Here is an 18,013-nt window from a genome sequence, read left to right on the forward strand (position 1 = left end):
TTAAATTTTATTATGATTTTATGTTTTGCATACTTATTTTTTTTTTTTCTAAATTTACATAAAATTTCAATTTAATTTTGTTATGATTTTTGAATGGTAAGACCGTGAGACAATTGGATGCGCAAACTCATGAGAAGCTCACGCGTACCCCTCATTTTTGTTTTCTTTTTCATTTTGGTTTTTGCTGCTTTCTTCAGTCCAACAAAATTAACCGGTTAAAGTAAAATAGAATTCTTTTTTGTATAAAAAAATAACTAATAAGTAACAACAACCCCCTAACTAAAAAAAGGTCATAACAACCAAAATACTAAAATAGGTGTACCTTTACGTGGCATTGAGTCAATGATTAAATTATCAGTAGTAGTATTAAAATTTTAAAATTGAAAAAGATAATAAGATAATAAGATAATAAAAGCATGAGAGAAATAGCAAAGGAAGGTTAATGGTAGAATATACTCTTCCTTATAAAAGCATTCCTCTCTACAATCCATCGCTCTTCTGTCTCTACTCTCTACCTTTGAATCAATTTTAGGGGTATTCACACAGAAAACAAACAGAAACACAAAAAGGGAAAAAAAATAAAAAAGAAACCTAAAAACAAATCAAAACCACACCCCCTTAGCTTCTCTCTTCCTTTCTTCCTTCCTTCCTTCCACCTTCTCCTAATACGCCCTCCAATGGAGGAACACGCTTAGACACACACACAACAAAAGAAAATCGTGTCTTCTTTCCTTCGTTTCAATAGAAAAAACGGTACCAAACATTGAAAGCTCCAATAAAGTAGAATAAAATCCTAATTAGCCATCCATGGCGGGCGTGGTTTCGAAGCAGCCCATGAACACCACCACAACACCCAACAAAAAAGACTCAACGTCGTCGTCATCATCGAACCTCCTGCTAGGTCGGTTTGAGATCGGAAAACTGCTAGGTCACGGAACATTCGCGAAGGTGTACTGCGCAAAGAACGTGAAAACCGGAGAATGGGTGGCAATAAAGGTGATAGACAAAGAGAAGATCCTAAAAGGAGGGCTGGTGGCGCACATCAAGCGCGAGATCTCAATCCTCCGGCGCGTCCGCCACCCTAACATCGTTCAGCTCTTCGAGGTAATGGCAACCAAAACCAAAATCTACTTCGTCATGGAATACGTCCGCGGCGGCGAGCTCTTCAACAAGGTTGCAAAAGGAAGACTCAAAGAAGAAGTCGCCAGAAAGTACTTCCAGCAATTAATCTCCGCCGTCGGATTCTGTCACGAGAGAGGCGTCTACCACCGCGACCTCAAACCCGAGAATCTCCTCCTCGACGAGAACGGTAACCTTAAGGTCTCCGATTTCGGCCTCAGCGCCGTCTCCGATCAAATTCGCCAGGACGGTTTGTTCCACACGTTCTGCGGGACTCCGGCCTACGTGGCACCGGAGGTTCTCGGTCGAAAGGGCTACGACGGCGCAAAAGTTGATCTGTGGTCTTGCGGTGTCGTTTTGTTCGTTTTGATGGCAGGGTACTTGCCGTTTCACGATCAGAACGTGATGCAGATGTATAAGAAGATCTACAAAGGTGAATTCCGGTGCCCTAGGTGGTTCTCCCCTGATCTCGCCAATCTCCTCACCAGGCTCCTCGACACTAAGCCCGAGACGCGGATCGCCATTCCCGAAATCATGCAGAACAAGTGGTTCAAGAAAGGCTTCAAGCAAATCAAGTTCTATGTCGAAGACGATAGGCTCTGTAGTTTCGATGATACTGAAAACATGATCATGGAGGATCATAATGTTAATAGCATTAATAGCAGTAATCATCCTTCTAATATCAGTAACTGCGGAGACGATGACAACGCTTCTGTTTCGGATTACGCTGAATCTGATTCTGAGGTTGAGATTAAGAGAAGACATAGCGTTAGCAATCCTCCTTTGCCTCGGCCTGCGAGTTTGAATGCGTTCGACATAATTTCGTTTTCCAAAGGATTCGATCTGTCTGGATTGTTCGAGGAGAAAGGGGACGAGGCCAGGTTTGTGACGTCGGCGCCGGTTGGGAAGATTATATCGAAATTGGAGGAGATTGCACACTTGGTTAGATTCTCGGTGAGGAAGAAGGATTGCAGGGTGAGCTTGGAAGGAACAAGGGAAGGTTTGACGGGTCCATTGACGATTGCTGTTGAGATATTCGAGCTGACACCGAAGCTTGTAGTAGTTGAGGTGAAGAAAAAAGGAGGAGACAGAGCAGAGTATGAGAGGTTCTGCAACAATGAATTGAGGCCTGGATTGATGAACTTGATGAAAGAGGAGGAATCCTGTTCATCCAGTTTTAGTAGCTCTGCTTCTCCTGCCAATGGAATTAGCAGCGATTCTACTCCTCATTATCATCATCACCATCCCCCATTGCTGCGTGTGCTTTCAGAACCTGCCAATAAGATATCTTCTGCTTTGGATGATCCTGTCGAGTATCGACCTCCAGCTTCAGAGGCTTAATTTAATTCGTTACAGAGTCTTTGTGTATGTATGGTAATTCATAAATTAAATTCTTTTTGCACCCTCTATTACCAGGAGTAGGTTTGCATCTTTTAGTGATGCTATCATCAAATTTATGTCTTCTAATTCAAAAGTATAGTTAAATGGAGTATATATTTCTACATCTCTCTTCTTGCATGCCACAAACACTGTTTTACCTTTTTGCTTCTTTTTTATTTATTTTATTTTATTTTATTTTGCTCCAATTCAATAAGGTTGTGCTGCGTTATTAAAAAATACATGCTATGCTCTGCTACACATCTTTGATAATCTCTTTGGTCTCTGCCGGAGATCTGCAGAATATTGTGTGCAAGTGTAACTGAGTTGTTTGGTTATACGGGGTGTATTTGTGAAATGATTTATAAATTCGCAAATTTAACTTTAATAATACTTTTTCTCACAAAGGTAAAACCAAAATGTAAGTCTTTTAAAAAATGGATAAAAAAGCCCCAAATAATATCACCATTATTTTTAACCTATTTTGTAAAAATATAATAAATAAAAAATATAAAAGTTGTATATCCAGCTCTACTAAACCAAGCAAAAAAATTGCATATTTTTAGGTTTATTTTAATTTGTTGATGAGGACACTCAAAAAATAATATTTGATTTGGTCTTTAAATTTTTATGAGTTTTAATTTAGTTCTTAAAATTTTAATTGTCTCTATTTAATTTTTAAATTTTACGAATGTGACTCATGTTAATTCTTAGAATTTTTGATGCTACGTTCGACTCTTTAAAATGATATTTTTATTTTGACATTTAAATAGCTCAAAACCACATTGTAAGTAGTATTTATTCGTAAAATTTTGGGACTAAATAGAGACAATTAAAATTTTAGGGACTAAGGCTTAGTTTGGGTAAACAACTTAATTAAATTCTTTTTGAAAAAATAGTTAAAACAATAAATGACTATATTAAAAGTAGTTTATAAATAAGTTAGTTTGTGTTTAGATTTTTAGTTCTAAAAGTGTTTATTTTATAGAAATGTGATAAAAAATAGTAGTATTATGGAAAAAGTCATTTTTTTAACTTCTTTATAAACTCCTAAATAATTATTTAGACAGCTGCAATTTGGTTTTGAAAATTGCACCAGAAATTAATACTACTACTTTTCATAAGTTAAAAGCTCAAAAATGTTACTTTGAAAGCTTTCCAAACGGACCCTAAATGGAGGCTCACGTGTAAGTCCACCAAATTGAATATTAACTCGGATACAGAGATTAAAATTGTGTTTGATAAATAAAATATAAATAAAAATATTGTGTTTAGAGATATTATAGTATTATATTTTTTTATCAAAGAAAAATACAGACAGTAAATAGGAATATAATATTTTAAAATTTTGTTATTAATTTTTTATTATTTTATTTGTTTTTTAATCTTGTGTGAAAGAAAAAAAATATTGTGATAAAATACCTAAATCCATAATGGCTAATATTTTTATTAAAATTTGGCTAGGACTTAACTATTAAAAGAAAAATGAGTAATCTATACTATTATATGTCATCTCATATTATTAAAAATATTAATGATAATTAATTGATGACTATACATTATAAATTCTGTTGGTCCCTAATATTTGTCGTCTATAATTATATGAACCTAAACGTGAAGTCCATACTCTTTTAAATAAAAGCTTCTATTTGTTAATTAAAGTAATAAAATTATTTGATATCTTCAAATGAATGATGATGGAATACTTAAAAAAAATTATAATACTTAAATTAGCAAAAATTTTAATATATTTTAAAAAATTAAAATAAAAAATATTTAAATTGACGAAATATTTATAAAGGAAATAATAAGGGTTAAGTTCGATTTTGGTCCCTAACGTAGGGGTCGAAAATTGAAATCGTCCCTAACTTTTTTTTAGCTACAAAATGGTCCCCAAGATTTTAGTTTGTTTTAAAATCGTAATTCGGACGAAAATACCCCTCCCTCCCCTCTTCTTCCTCTTCTTCCTCAAAATTATGCAGAAGCACCTCCCTCCCCTCTTCTTCTCCTTTTTCCCCAAAATTATGTAGAAGCACCAGCAGAAGCACAAGCAGAAATAGAATCAAAAGCAACAACAACAATGAATCAAACAGAAGCAGCAACAAGACAACAACAACAACAATAAATCACCAATGAATCAACAAAAGAATCAAGTAGAAATAAAAGAAGCAAGAGCATAAACAGAAACAGAACAACAACAACAATAACAATGAAACAATATAATCAATCAGAATCAGAATCAACCAGAAACAACAATAATAAAAAATCAACAAATATAATAGAAGCAGAATGAAAGAAGAAGAAGAAGAAGAAGAAGAAGAATGATGGAAGCAGAAGCAGAATCCGGCGAGCCACTTGAACGACGAGCAACGGCCATCGAGCAAAGAAGAGCAGCGGTGGCGGCGGCGAAGAACGGCGACGATGACGACGAAGACCCTTCCCCCTCTTCTTCCCGAACCCCCTCCCCCTCCCCCCCTTCTCCCTTTGCATAACCCCTTCCTCCTTTTCCCTTTACTTTACGCATAAAACCCCTCCCTTCTTCTTCCTTAACACCCCTCCCTCTCCCTTCTTCCCTTTCCTCCCCACCCTCCCCGTTTCTCTTCGCATAATCCCCCCTTCTTTCTCTCTCCTGATCCAACAATATTCCAAATTCAAGCCAAATTCAGTAACAACAATATTTCACAAAAAATTTAGAAATTTTACAAAAAAATTCAGTTCACAGAAAAAGAAGAAGAAGAAGAAGAAGCGGCGGGTGGTGAGGGCGAGGAGAAAGAGCAATGACGAAGAAGTAGAAGAAAAAGAAGAAGAAGAAGAAGAAGAAGAAGCGGCCGGTGAGGATGAAGAGGAGGAACAGTGGCGGATCATAGACGATAAGACGGCGGTGCAGTGGTCCGACGGTATGGCGGCGCGGCGGTGAGGCTTCCCTCCCCTCTCCTTTTTCTCGAGCCCCAACTCCCTCCCTTTCTTTTTTTGTATCCCTTACTTTGCTTTTCTTTTTTATTTTTTATATTTATTTTATTTTATAATTTTTTAATGAAGGATAATTTAGTAATAAAAAAATAAAATTAGTAAAAAGAACGATTTTAAAATAAATTAAAATTTTGGAATTATTTTATAACAAAAAAAAAATAGAGACGATTCCAATTTTTAACTCTTAAGTTAGAACCAAAATCAAACTTAACTCAAATAATAACTAGTCGATCACTTTTATATCTCACCGCCTATAGTAATAGAATGTTTTTCTCTAATTCTTTGGAAGGTGATCCAGCGTTGCAGAATTGAATTTGTTGACTCGTAAATAATATTTGAGATAATGAAAAGACAAAGTTTTGCTTGCATTACAAATCGAGTCAATCACACATTACGAAACTTGTGCTATGAACAAATTGGGTCGGTGAATCTATGATTTTGTTGGATTAGATCTGCAAATTTATTGAGCTTCTATAAGATGACCCAATCTTATTACACTTTTTATTGATCTTGAGTTATTTGAGTCTGAAAAAGAATAAATTAAATTTTTATTATTTATTTATTTTTATTTAATTTATTATTAAATAAAATATAAAAATAATAATTTTTTATATTTTTATCATTTATATTTTATTTTTATTACGTTATTTTATCTTATCTTACCTTATCATATTCGATTTTTTAATAAAAGGCGGCCTTAATGAGCTAGCTAGAACATGACCATTCAACCCGAAATTTATGTATTTCACTAGAACATTGAGGTAAGGGGCAACCCCCGAATTCTGTTGACTTTCCGTGCCTTGCATGTATGTGTTGATATTTTTTTAAAATTTATTTTATTATAATAGATAGGGAGATCGAAAACAAAAAACAAAAAAGACGTACTTAGACACATCAAAGTCCTCAAAAAGGGGAGAAATATTCAGTAGAGATTATCTAATACCAAAAGGATAAAATTTCCCTCCACTAAGAATCCTTAAAAAAAAAAATTTCCAAAATTAGCACGTCATATAATAAGTATGGGCCACTAATAAGCTATGGAATAATAGAGACAGCTGCTAAATATAGTTTTCATGTGTTCGGACTACTATGAAGATAGTCATAAATATTCGTTCTTTCTTTATACTTTGAGCATCCGAATTCCTTAAATTTTAGCCTTATTTTTTTCCTTAGAAAACTTGTATGTATGTGCATTGTTCCTAGAGAGTTTATTAATAGACATAATTAACTGTATCTATGCAAATAGTGTGCCACCATTGATAATTATTTGATCTCATATGTATGGTGCATTTAACACGTTGTCTTTGGCCAATGCCATGCAAGAGAGTAGTGGTGGCTAAAGCTGAACCAGAATTGGTTCTCTCAACTTGTTCGAGTAATCTAACATCAATCTTGTTTCTTGTTGCTTTCCTTAGCTAGGCATGTGTGGTCCACAATCTGAACCGTTGCTTTCAAATTATTGATAATTCTATTAGAGTAGCAAATGGAACCAAACCTTAAGGACCCAAACCTCTTCATAGTGTCTCCCTTCCTCTATTATTAGTTATATTACTAGCTATCCTCCACAAAATAACAAGAAGGAAGATCTAAATTCCTAAGGATATAACATATATTATAGCTGGCTCCTCACGTGAAAATGTAAGTGAAAATAATAACAATATTATATTAAAATCAAAGTTATTATTCGAATACTAAAATCAGATATGAAAATTAGTCACCGAATAATTATAAATATATATGTGATTTAATTTATTTTTAATATATATTTATATTTTAACATATATTTTATATTTATGGTTGACTTTAGTAACTGATTTTAGTATACATATAACATAATCGTATTAAAATTATGTTAAATAATTTAAGAGTATATACCCATTTTGGTCCTTAAAGAATTTTAGACTAGACACTTTAGTTCTCAACTAAAATTAATTACTCGATTGGTTCCTAACAATTAATTCCGTCAGTCACTTAGGTCCTTAACTCCGTCAACTCTATAAAATGGTCCCTGACAACTCTAACAGAGGACAAAATGATCTCTGACAATTCTAATAAGGGACAAAATGATCCCTAACCCCTTTATTCAAAAACAAAACTATTCTTTCCCAATTTTCATCACGTCTCGCATAACCTTAACATTCATTCATACTCTCCTTCTTCACATTCACAGTCTTTTTTTCCATCTTTTTTCTTCCTGCTCTTCAGCTTCAAGATCAAGCCATGGTATAACTGCCACACGTGTCGCACCTACCTCAATATGTTATGGACTACACACTTTCTAAATCTCTTTGACTGGTACACCCACTTCCTCTGCACTTTACCTACCAGAAGCTTCCACTTCCACGTCCTTCATAATAGCATCACCTCCAACCTTGACAACGTCTACCACATTCTCAAGACCAAGTCCCACAACTACCCCAAGGGCATGCCTTTCTCCACTCTCCAACACGCAATATAGATCGTTAGATATTAGGATATTATGAAAAAATTTTCTTTCAACATCATATGAAAATTCTCATTTGACATAGACACAGAATGTTCCTTCTTTTCCAGAGTCCAAGTTGGTAGACAGTTTTGACTTCACATCCAAGCTATCAGTACAACGAGTAATGTCGCCATTGCCGCTCATACGGAAACTGAAGCGATTACTGAACATTAGTTCTGAGAAGAAGCTAAAGGAAGTGATCAAAATGGTGGACAATGTGGTCATGGAGATGATAGAGTAAAGAAGGAGGGAGATGGCTACGACAATGACGGGTCTTGACGACTAATCAGACTTGCTGTCTAGATTCATGGGATCCATCGAAGACGATAATTACTTGAGAGACATAGTCATTAGTTTCTTGAGTATGAATTGGTTGAGAACAAGTTAAGGATTTTTTTCGTGTGACTATTGAAGTTGCAGAGTGTGTATTGTGTAGCTTGAAGTTACAGTGTTAGACTATTAGTGTTATGCGAGATATGATGAAAAATGGGAGAGAACAGTGTCGTTTCCGAACAGAGGTGGTCAGAGATCATTTTGTCCTCTGCTAGAGTTATCAGGGACCTAACGGAGCCAAGGACCTAAAGGACCATTTTAAATGTCTGGTCCAAAATTCTTTGAGGACCAAAATGGGTATATACTCATAATTTATTGTTAAACAATCTAATATATTTCAACTATTATGTGAATAATAACCTTATATATTCAACGGAAAACAACTAGTTACTGGCTTACATCATACATGAGGAGGACACGTGAATATTTTGTATGTTATATCGGAGTTGGGAGGATAATACCGAAAATATTAACTAATATAAATATTAGATAAGATTGTATATTAGATAAAAATTTATTCTGTGGTTAACTATTTATCTTTTTCAACAATAACCACTGCATTATTTTAGGCATGGATATTCTTAGAAACCCAAAAAAGGAACCATTCGTAACCCAAAAATATGGAAAATGTTAGGCCTAATGTGTTAATTTTGTGAAGAAATTCGCGTTTTTTGAGTATAGTGGAGTGCTTAATTAAAATATTTTGCAGTTCGATATACATTGAATTTTATGTTGAATTGTTTACTGATGATAGCATCACTTTTTGAGGGGGACCTTTTCAGTTTAGATTATTTCTTGGTGGATAGAAATTTCTTGATTTATTAGGTAACCGTTGGATTATGTAGCCTTGAATGTGGAAAAATTGGTGGTTATCATAAAAGGACGAATCAAATTTGGACTTTATATAGGTGATAAGCTATCTTATGTGAAACATGTCCGCCAAGGATTTGAAGCCGAATATTTTATTCATAGCAAAAAGCAAGTGTCATTTTCGATTGTGCATTCTTTCTTTCATAAAAGAAAATGCTCTAATCCTAATCACAAACACTTTATGGTAAACCAATCTTGCACAAAGTCTCCCCAAGACTGGACAACGTTGGTCTAGTTGTGTTTTTTAATTGGGCGGTTAACAACAAAAAGACACAAATAAGAAAGGCTAATACGATTCTATTTACTTAATAAGTGACACGTGAATGTTTTGAAAAGTAGGCTAATCATAAATCATTAAAAATAAACTTTAGTTTCAACATCTCATCGATCTCATGCACTTGTGACTTGACAGAGTTTAGATTTTAGAATTTATTTAATTTTATAAAATATAAAACAAATAAAGTTTTAAAACAAATTTTAAAATTATTATTTTTTATTTTATTTTTTAGAGTAAAGTATCGTTTTTGTCCCCTAACGTTTGGAGTAAGTACTAAAGTTGTCCTTAATGTTTTAATCGTCTTATTTAAGTCCCCAACATTTTAAAATTGACTCAATGTTGTCTTGCCGTTAGAGATCCATTAACAGAATTGACGGTAGGACAAAATTGAGACGATTTTGAAACGTTAGGACTTAAATAGGACGAAAACGTTGGGGACAAAAACGATACATAAAAATAAATTTTAATTTAATTTTATCCTTCAATAATATCAATTTTTTACTATACATAGTATTCAATTATTTTTTAATCACATCCTAACTAAATTACACTTAATCATATTACTTTCATTCTAAATAACATATCAAACCACAAACCTCCAACACACATAACTTCTTCTACAAAATTTCTTTTTCAACCATTTATGAACCATTGGAAAGATCGTTGAATAAATTTTCATAAAAATCCAATTTTAAAGAATTCTAAACTCCGTGGGCCAAATTACGAATCGCCAAAGTTGGTCAAAAAAATCAGTTTTTACTCAAAACTAGAAATCACCAATTTTGCCAATGTTCACAAGCCAAATTCATCTTCACTCATCCAAATGACCACAAGCCAATCACATTCACATAATTACACTCAACCAAAACCAAACCTATCTCATCTACACAATTTCACCTACAACCATAAAATTTCACACTTCAATTCCTCAAGCCTTATTATTCAATAACCAACCCAATCATTCACACATTCAATATCTAAAATCCATCTAATCACTTATATCATCACACAATACACACATCAACTTACCTTTCTTACCTCTTTCCAGCCTCCAGCCTAAATTCACGGCCTCCGGCCCAAATTCACAATTTTAATACATATTCCACAAACTAATACTCATTATCCAATTCATCAAATTCTCAACACACCAAACATATAATTCACACAATTCTCAACTCAATCATTAATTTACATAACATATCAACTATGCATATTAGCACCAACCATTCACACAATCCAAACTTAATTCTAGGGGCATCTTACCTAGGAATTCTCATCACACCACACAGTACTTAAATGAAACTTAAACCGTACCTCTTGTAGACAAAATAATTGAGCTTCTTCTTGAGAGTCTCCACCAATCCTTAACTCCAAGCCTCACCAAAACTTCTCAAGCAACACCAACCTCCCAGTTGTGCACCAAAATCACCAAATACACTAACATAACCAATTTTACATATATACATTAACCTAGGATTCATGAAATGAATAAATCACAAAAAAATTTGAGCACATCTTATCTCAGTCCATATGACATAGGGATAGAACCCACTTAGAATCCATGTTAGAGTATCCCTAAATAACCAAAATCACAAGATTTTAACACTAATCCCCTCCAAAACACATAGCAGTGGGGAAATTTAAAAATTGGGCAGAAATGAATAAAATACTCACCACAAAACTTAGATAGAATTGTAGATAATGAGAAGAGCGAAGCGTGGCCGTAAACGGCTTGTCAATCGGAGTTTCAGTGAGAAAGTTATGGTGATTTGAAGTTCAAAGAGAGTTAGGGTTTCTCTCTTTTTCCTCCCTTTACCATAGCTGCACCCCACACCCTTTCTTTAGGGTAAAATGACTGAAATACTCATAACTAATGTTTACATATGTTGGGTCTTGGGCCCACTTAGACCTGGTTCACTTATTTTTGTACGTTGGCCCAATTTTGGGCCAAAACCTTTAAGATTAGTGCTCTAAATCGCACTTTAAATATTTCTACATTCCCTAGTTAAAATTCCTAACTTCTTAAACTTATTTACTTATAATCAGTTTTCTTAGTTGCAGTACTAGACAGATCTCAGTAGGTACTGACGGTCAAAATTCCAATGCGCGTTTTTACGCATAAAACTATGTGTTCCGACTCAAAAAAATTCACTGAATCCAAATATCATATTTAAATTATTAAATTCCGATTGCTAAATTTTTGAACCATATTCGCTCCTATTTAATTTATTATTTAATTAATTATGATTAGACGAGGTTTTACATCTTGGGGACCAAGTAGCATTTTAATGGTTCAGATCTGGTTTTACCATTAAAAATATTTTCTTCCTTGTTGTCATGAGGCTTTCGGTCAAGAAAGATGGTCAGAACCATAGTTTCTAATTTGAGAAAAAATGGAAGAAAGTGAAAAAGTGAGTTGGTGAAGCACACAGCTCAAGGGTTGATCTAGGAGAGAGCAACTAAGAAAAATGTTAGGAGATACAAAAGAAGATTTCTCATCATTCTAAAGAAAAGGAGAGATAACCAGTGTTATTGAGGTTTATGTTATGAGAAGAGTTCTCTGAAGAAATTCATCAACTTGGATAGTGCTTCCTAGTCAAAGGAGTATTCTGCCAGAATGAGGAACTAAATCAGAGGCAAGCAAATCTGATTTATCACATAGTAAAGAGGCTGTTGAAGCATTAATCTCCTTCATGTTTTGCAGATTGTAATTTTCTTTTTAATGTTTATTTTTCTGTAATTTCTTGAGGTAAAAGGCTGAATAAGAGAGTCATTGAAAGAGCCAAGGTTCTGAGAACCAGACCGATCATCGAACCATTTTAGTCACTGGTTCACTGATTTATTGGTTCAACCGGTCCAACTGTGGTCTAACAAAAAAATCGTTTTAGAATAAAATAATATATAAATTTTAAATATATATCCTAAAATATAATTATAGCTTTTGATAAAGATCTTCCTACCAATCCAGTTCTTTTGGTATAACTTTGTGGTATAATTATAGCTTTGTGGTATAATTATACCAATTCAGAATTAAACTGCATATACTAAATTCAAGGAGAAATCTTATGCTTGTACAACTTAACAGCACATAATCCACCTGACGTAAAGCTAAGCAAGGACTCAAGAATTGTTTATTCTAGACAAAAGGGGATCATAAACACTGATTTTGTGGAAGTTCAATGAATAAACAAACAAACTACAATAATATGCATTATGCAATGCCATAAACAAACCAATGATGAAGGATTCCTCTCTTCAAGCTTGTGGGGGACTCGAATCAATTAATAGAGTAGCTGTTGGGATAATCTTCCTTCTTAATTCTTATATACCTCAAACAATTTCCTACAAAATGAAAACTGAGCACAAAATAGGGCCTTAAAACAAAAATAAAACAATATCACGGAGCCAGAAATCAAAACATTCACACAGCCAGAAATCAAGAACAATCAGCACAATATACTAAAAAGAGTCAGAAATCAAGAACAATCAGCAACTAAAATTAAAATACAGCAATAAATAATCACCCTAAATACTAAAATCGATAAATTTATCAACAAAAATTCAAAAACAGTTGATTCAAAAGTTAAAAACACTAAAACAGCAGCAGTAAGTACCAAATAGCAACAAGTAATCCCTAATCACACTAAACCTGAAATTTCAACAACAACAAGTAATCCCTAATCACACTAAACCTGAAATTTCAACAAACATTACAAATAGCAACAAGTAATCTCTAATCCCTAAAAAGAATTTTCAATAATGATTTCATTTTCATTTTTAGCAGCAGCAAGAAAATTTTAACCAAAATTTCAGAAATCAAAGAAAGAGCAGTAGCACAAAATCAAGAAAAAGTATCAATTTCACAATTTCACATTAAAAATCAACAAACAGAGGTTCTGGGGAGAGAAGACGGAGACACGAACAAAACAGACAGAGACACTAACCTTCGATGGAGGCATGGACGGCAACCAGGGAGACAACGGCTACTAGGGAGACGACGGCGAGTGGCGATACGGCAGCAAGTTGCTTCAAGCCAACAAAATAGAGAAGCCACGGAGGTGGGACGGATGACAGAAAAGTAGGACACCGAGCTACAAGAGAGGGCCAGGCCACGGACGGCGGCAGCACTGCGGCAGAACCATTGCAAAATGCAGAGAGAGCCCAGGGTTTTGGTTTGGTGAGTTAAGATGAAGAGCCAAAGAGGACCTGCCGACTTACTGGATTCTGGACACAGGGAAGAGGAAGAAGCGGCGGTGCTGAGGAACTGGAGACGGTGGCGGCGCTGAGGAACTGGGAACGGCGGCGACGATGGAGGGCTAGGGTTCCTTTATTTCAGAGTTCTCCAAGGAGTGAGTAGTGAAATGAATGAATGATTGGGGGAATAGAGGGGGGTTGGGTGGAGTAGATCTGTTTCTTTCTTTTTTTGTTTAAATTAAAAAATGGCGTTGTTTTTTCCGAACTGGCCGGTCACTGGTCCAGTCCAACCGACCAGTTTTCGACCGGTTCATCAATTTTTCAGCGGTTTTTTCAATTGCGGTTTTTACAGGAGGACCGGACCGTTTGCATTGTCGGTTTGCGATTAAACCGGTTGAACCGGTCGGTCCGGTCCGATTTTCAGAACCTTGGAAAGAGCCTAATAGTGAAAAGAGGCAGAGAAATACACATGAGTGAAAAGTCTAGACTTATTTAAGATTTCTTTAGGTTGATTCTGTGTCTTGTATTTTGTACCAATGAGGTATCCTTTTCTTAGTTGGGTTAGCACTAAGAATGAAGAGTTAGGTATTAGAATAACCAAGTCAAGTTAGATTAGAACTTGAGAGTGAAAGGATTGTGTCAATCCCGTGAAATTGGTATATATAATACTTTAACTATAGTAAAAATTCCTCCACTGTTATGGTGGAGATTGGATGTAGGTTGCATTGCATAAGGCAACTGAACCAGGATACATGATGGAGTCAACTTCTCTCTTCCCTGGTCTGTCCTATTTTCTGATATTCATAAGACAAAAATAAATTGTCTCATAAATTTTCTGCTGCTGAGTTCAAACAGATTCAGATTGAAGTTTACTTTAAAATGGTTATTTCATTAAAGTAAAAAAGGTCATAAATTTAACCCCCTCCTTTAAACATTCTACAACCTTCAATAATTATTAATAAATTAATTATAATTTAATTATTTAATATAATTTTTTATTAATTATGAATTTATATAATTATTTATTTTTATAATAACTTACCATATGGCAAGTTATTATTGGATGATGAAAGTCCCTGCTTAGAGGGACTCTCTTCTCTTGGAAATCATGCTAGAACACACTTTTTTTCTTCTCCAATGGTTGGCCTCTACTTTTGTCAGAAACATGGACTCATATTTTGGCCATTGGAGTCGCTCTTATAGAGACGTTAAAAAAATTACTTCTCTCATAATACTACTATTTTTTATCATATTTTTATAAAATAAGTACTTTTAGAGCTAAAAATCAAACACAAAATAATTTATTTATAAACTACTTTTAATATAGTTATTTATTGTTTAAGCTATTATGTCAAAAGGAGCTTAATTAAGTTGTTTACCCAAATTGGACCTAAATCCATCAACTAAAATAAATACAAAAATCAAACTACCAAATAAAAATATCACTTTGTATAACTCCAACATCCAAATATTTTGTACTACAAATTATTTTAAACAAAACACCTTTTAAATTTAACTTTAGTTTACACATATTTAATTTAATTCTACAAAACATAACTATTTTTAATATTTATTATAGTAAAAAAAATAGTGGAACTCCTCCACAGAAAATGACAAATTAAACTGGTATATAGTTACAGAGAAGGAAATAGAGCAGTGAATTGCATGGCAAAAGAAAGCTTATTTATTGAACCAAGATATCATTTCATTGATACTAAACTTAGAAGCATCTTAGATGATGACAGTACAGAGGCTATCTTTTCCCAATTAACTTCTGTTTTGTAATTTTTTTATTTTGGAGATTATGTCTCATTTTGTATAAAAAAATATATTTTTTTAAACAATGATATTTTAGTAGTATAACTTTTATTTTGAGTTGTAGCATAAAAAATATTATTTTAAGATTAATTATTTTTTTATTAATTATAATTCGCATTTGTAATTTTAATTAGCACTTTTTTTTTACAACTTTAAAGATAAAATTTTTTAAAAGAGAGGATAATATTAGAATTAGTATTGGGTCTAACTCTATTAGAAAATTGTTATAAATAAAAATATAATATAATAGTATGAATAAATATGACATAATTAAAAACTCTATTTTTAAAATTTTTTATTATATATTTTTTTTATCTAATTCTCTACCTTTCTTCGTATAATATCACATGTGATGTACAAATTTCATATGCATTGCAATTATTATGCATGGCTAGATAATCTAACCATTGGTAGATTTGGTCCTTATTACAATAAAGTTTCCATCTTTCAAGCAACGTTACTATGTAGCAAACAACTAGATGATCGGGCTAATTTGAAATTGGAGGAGCATAATCAGGTGAGTTTTTTTTCTTTTCTAGATATCTCAATTTTTATAAGTTTCCCAGCTGAAAGTAAAAAATTTAATTTAATAATTTTTTGAGTACTATTTCATAAGCGTTTTAACTTGAATGTAAAGGCGAAATATAACTCTTTTACCATCCAGTTAAAAGTCGAATTCTTCAAAACACCACAAAAAATTATCAAAGTCATTGTCTTAAAAAAATAAAAATAAACTATATTAAAGCTACTTTGATTGTAAGAGAAAGAAACAAAGTGATGTACCCTGTCATTTTATTTATTGTGTATTGAAAATAAATTGCAGAACTATAAAACTTTAAAAAATTAAAACATAATTAATTAGTACCTCAGAATAAAATACAAAAAGAACTTGGGTAATAATAATGAACTAACTAATTAGCCAACAGCAATATATATTGTTAGCTAATACTACTTAATTATAATTCAAATTTTGTAATGGGATGACTGAATCCAATCTGCATGAGAATGATAAATAGGGTGACAGTTGTTACCCCATTGCCTGAGAGAAAGTTGTATAGTAATATTAGCAGTTAAGAAGTAGACACATTGTATTGATTGAAGAACGTCCAAAACTCCTTTCAATAATCATCAACCTCGCACAATCAGAAGCTTTAATTATTCTCTCTTATCCTCCAAATACATCCTTCATCGCTAACTGCACCATCTCATCATGATCTTCTCCATTATTATTTTTCTTCCACGTGGCTCTTCCAGAGAGCTTGGCCAGCTCCACTATTCGTCATAGCTATCTGCTGCTTTTTCATCTCCCTCTTAATATTTTCTACCTCCATCCTCATCCTCATCCTCGTCCTTAGCTCTCTTATCTACTTCTATTATTCTTCCCAAAAAAGTTACCTTTTTTTATAGACTCCAGTACCTTGAAGGCGGTGGAAGGCTTCCAACCCGTGATACAGAGGTATGCATCTTGGAGAAGAGTCAGCCAAGGCGGCGAGAAAAAGACAGCAATTGCCTAATAAGCCTTTTAACAAGTGTATCAATTGTTTGTGTTTCAGATATCAGTAATATCAAGTTTTTCTTTTAGACCGTGACCTTTCGCTCTTCTAAAAAAACACAGTAGATATTTTATCTTCTATTTCCTAAATTTTATATTGAACTTTTTTTCCTTTTTCAACAAAGTTAATATTTGATGATTTGGTGTTTAATAAAATAAAATGAATTTATGTTTGTATTTTTAATTTTGAATATATTGTATTTTTGTTTTATTATCAATTACAAATAATTTAAAAATAGATAAATAAACTAAAATAAATTTTAAATTCTCTAATTTTTATTAAATTATTATTTTAAGTAAAAATTTAAAAAATTTATGTCAAAAGTTATTAATTTTTTAATATTAATTTTTTTATTTTCTTAAAATATTGATTATGTAAAGAATTTAAAATTTGAGTACATCCAATATTATTTAATTTCCTAAAGTATGGATTATATAGAGTACTTAATTTAAAATTTGAGTATAAAACTATTTGTTTTGAAATTAAATTAAATTAAAAAATATTTTGTAAAAAGATTAGTTAAGAAATGTTAGAAAAGTATTAGAATTTATTATTTATTATTTTTTTTGTTGATTAATTATTTATGTTTAAAAATAACGACTAAAATATGTTATTAAATTAATAAATTCAAAAAAATTAAGATGATAATTAAGAGTAATGATAAAAAATAATAAATTATAATAATTATCTAGTATTTTTCTTTTTTATTATGAAATAAAATTAATATTTAAGTATTTTTGTTAATTTTTTAATTATATATTCAAAATTTAGTTTGTTTGTTCATTAAATTTATAGACATTCTATACTTTTATAAATAGAAAGTATGAAAGCAATTATTTTAAAATATTTGTATAAGTACCAACCCGTTCAAGAGTATCAGAAATTCTAATGATTGAGTATTATTTGAAATTTTAAGTAAGACATTATAAAAAGGAATATTAACTCTAAATCACTCATTATAATGTCTAATAAATTAATTTTATGAGATTAATTATTACATTATAAAGAGAAAGTTAT

General features: G+C 32.5%; 1 protein-coding gene across 1 annotated transcript; it reads left to right on the forward strand.

Annotated features, from left to right (window-relative positions):
* The first annotated feature begins 349 nt into the window (after positions 1-349).
* On the forward strand, positions 350-2,623 carry LOC112714462 (CBL-interacting serine/threonine-protein kinase 12). Its single transcript, XM_025766069.2, has one exon. It carries the CDS (start codon positions 808-810, stop codon positions 2,458-2,460), a length of 1,653 nt encoding a protein of 550 aa, XP_025621854.1. The 5' UTR covers positions 350-807; the 3' UTR covers positions 2,461-2,623.
* The last annotated feature ends 15,390 nt before the right edge of the window (positions 2,624-18,013 follow it).

Source organism: Arachis hypogaea, chromosome 10 (genome assembly GCF_003086295.3).
Source record: "Arachis hypogaea cultivar Tifrunner chromosome 10, arahy.Tifrunner.gnm2.J5K5, whole genome shotgun sequence".
Classification (NCBI taxonomy): Eukaryota; Viridiplantae; Streptophyta; class Magnoliopsida; order Fabales; family Fabaceae; genus Arachis; species Arachis hypogaea.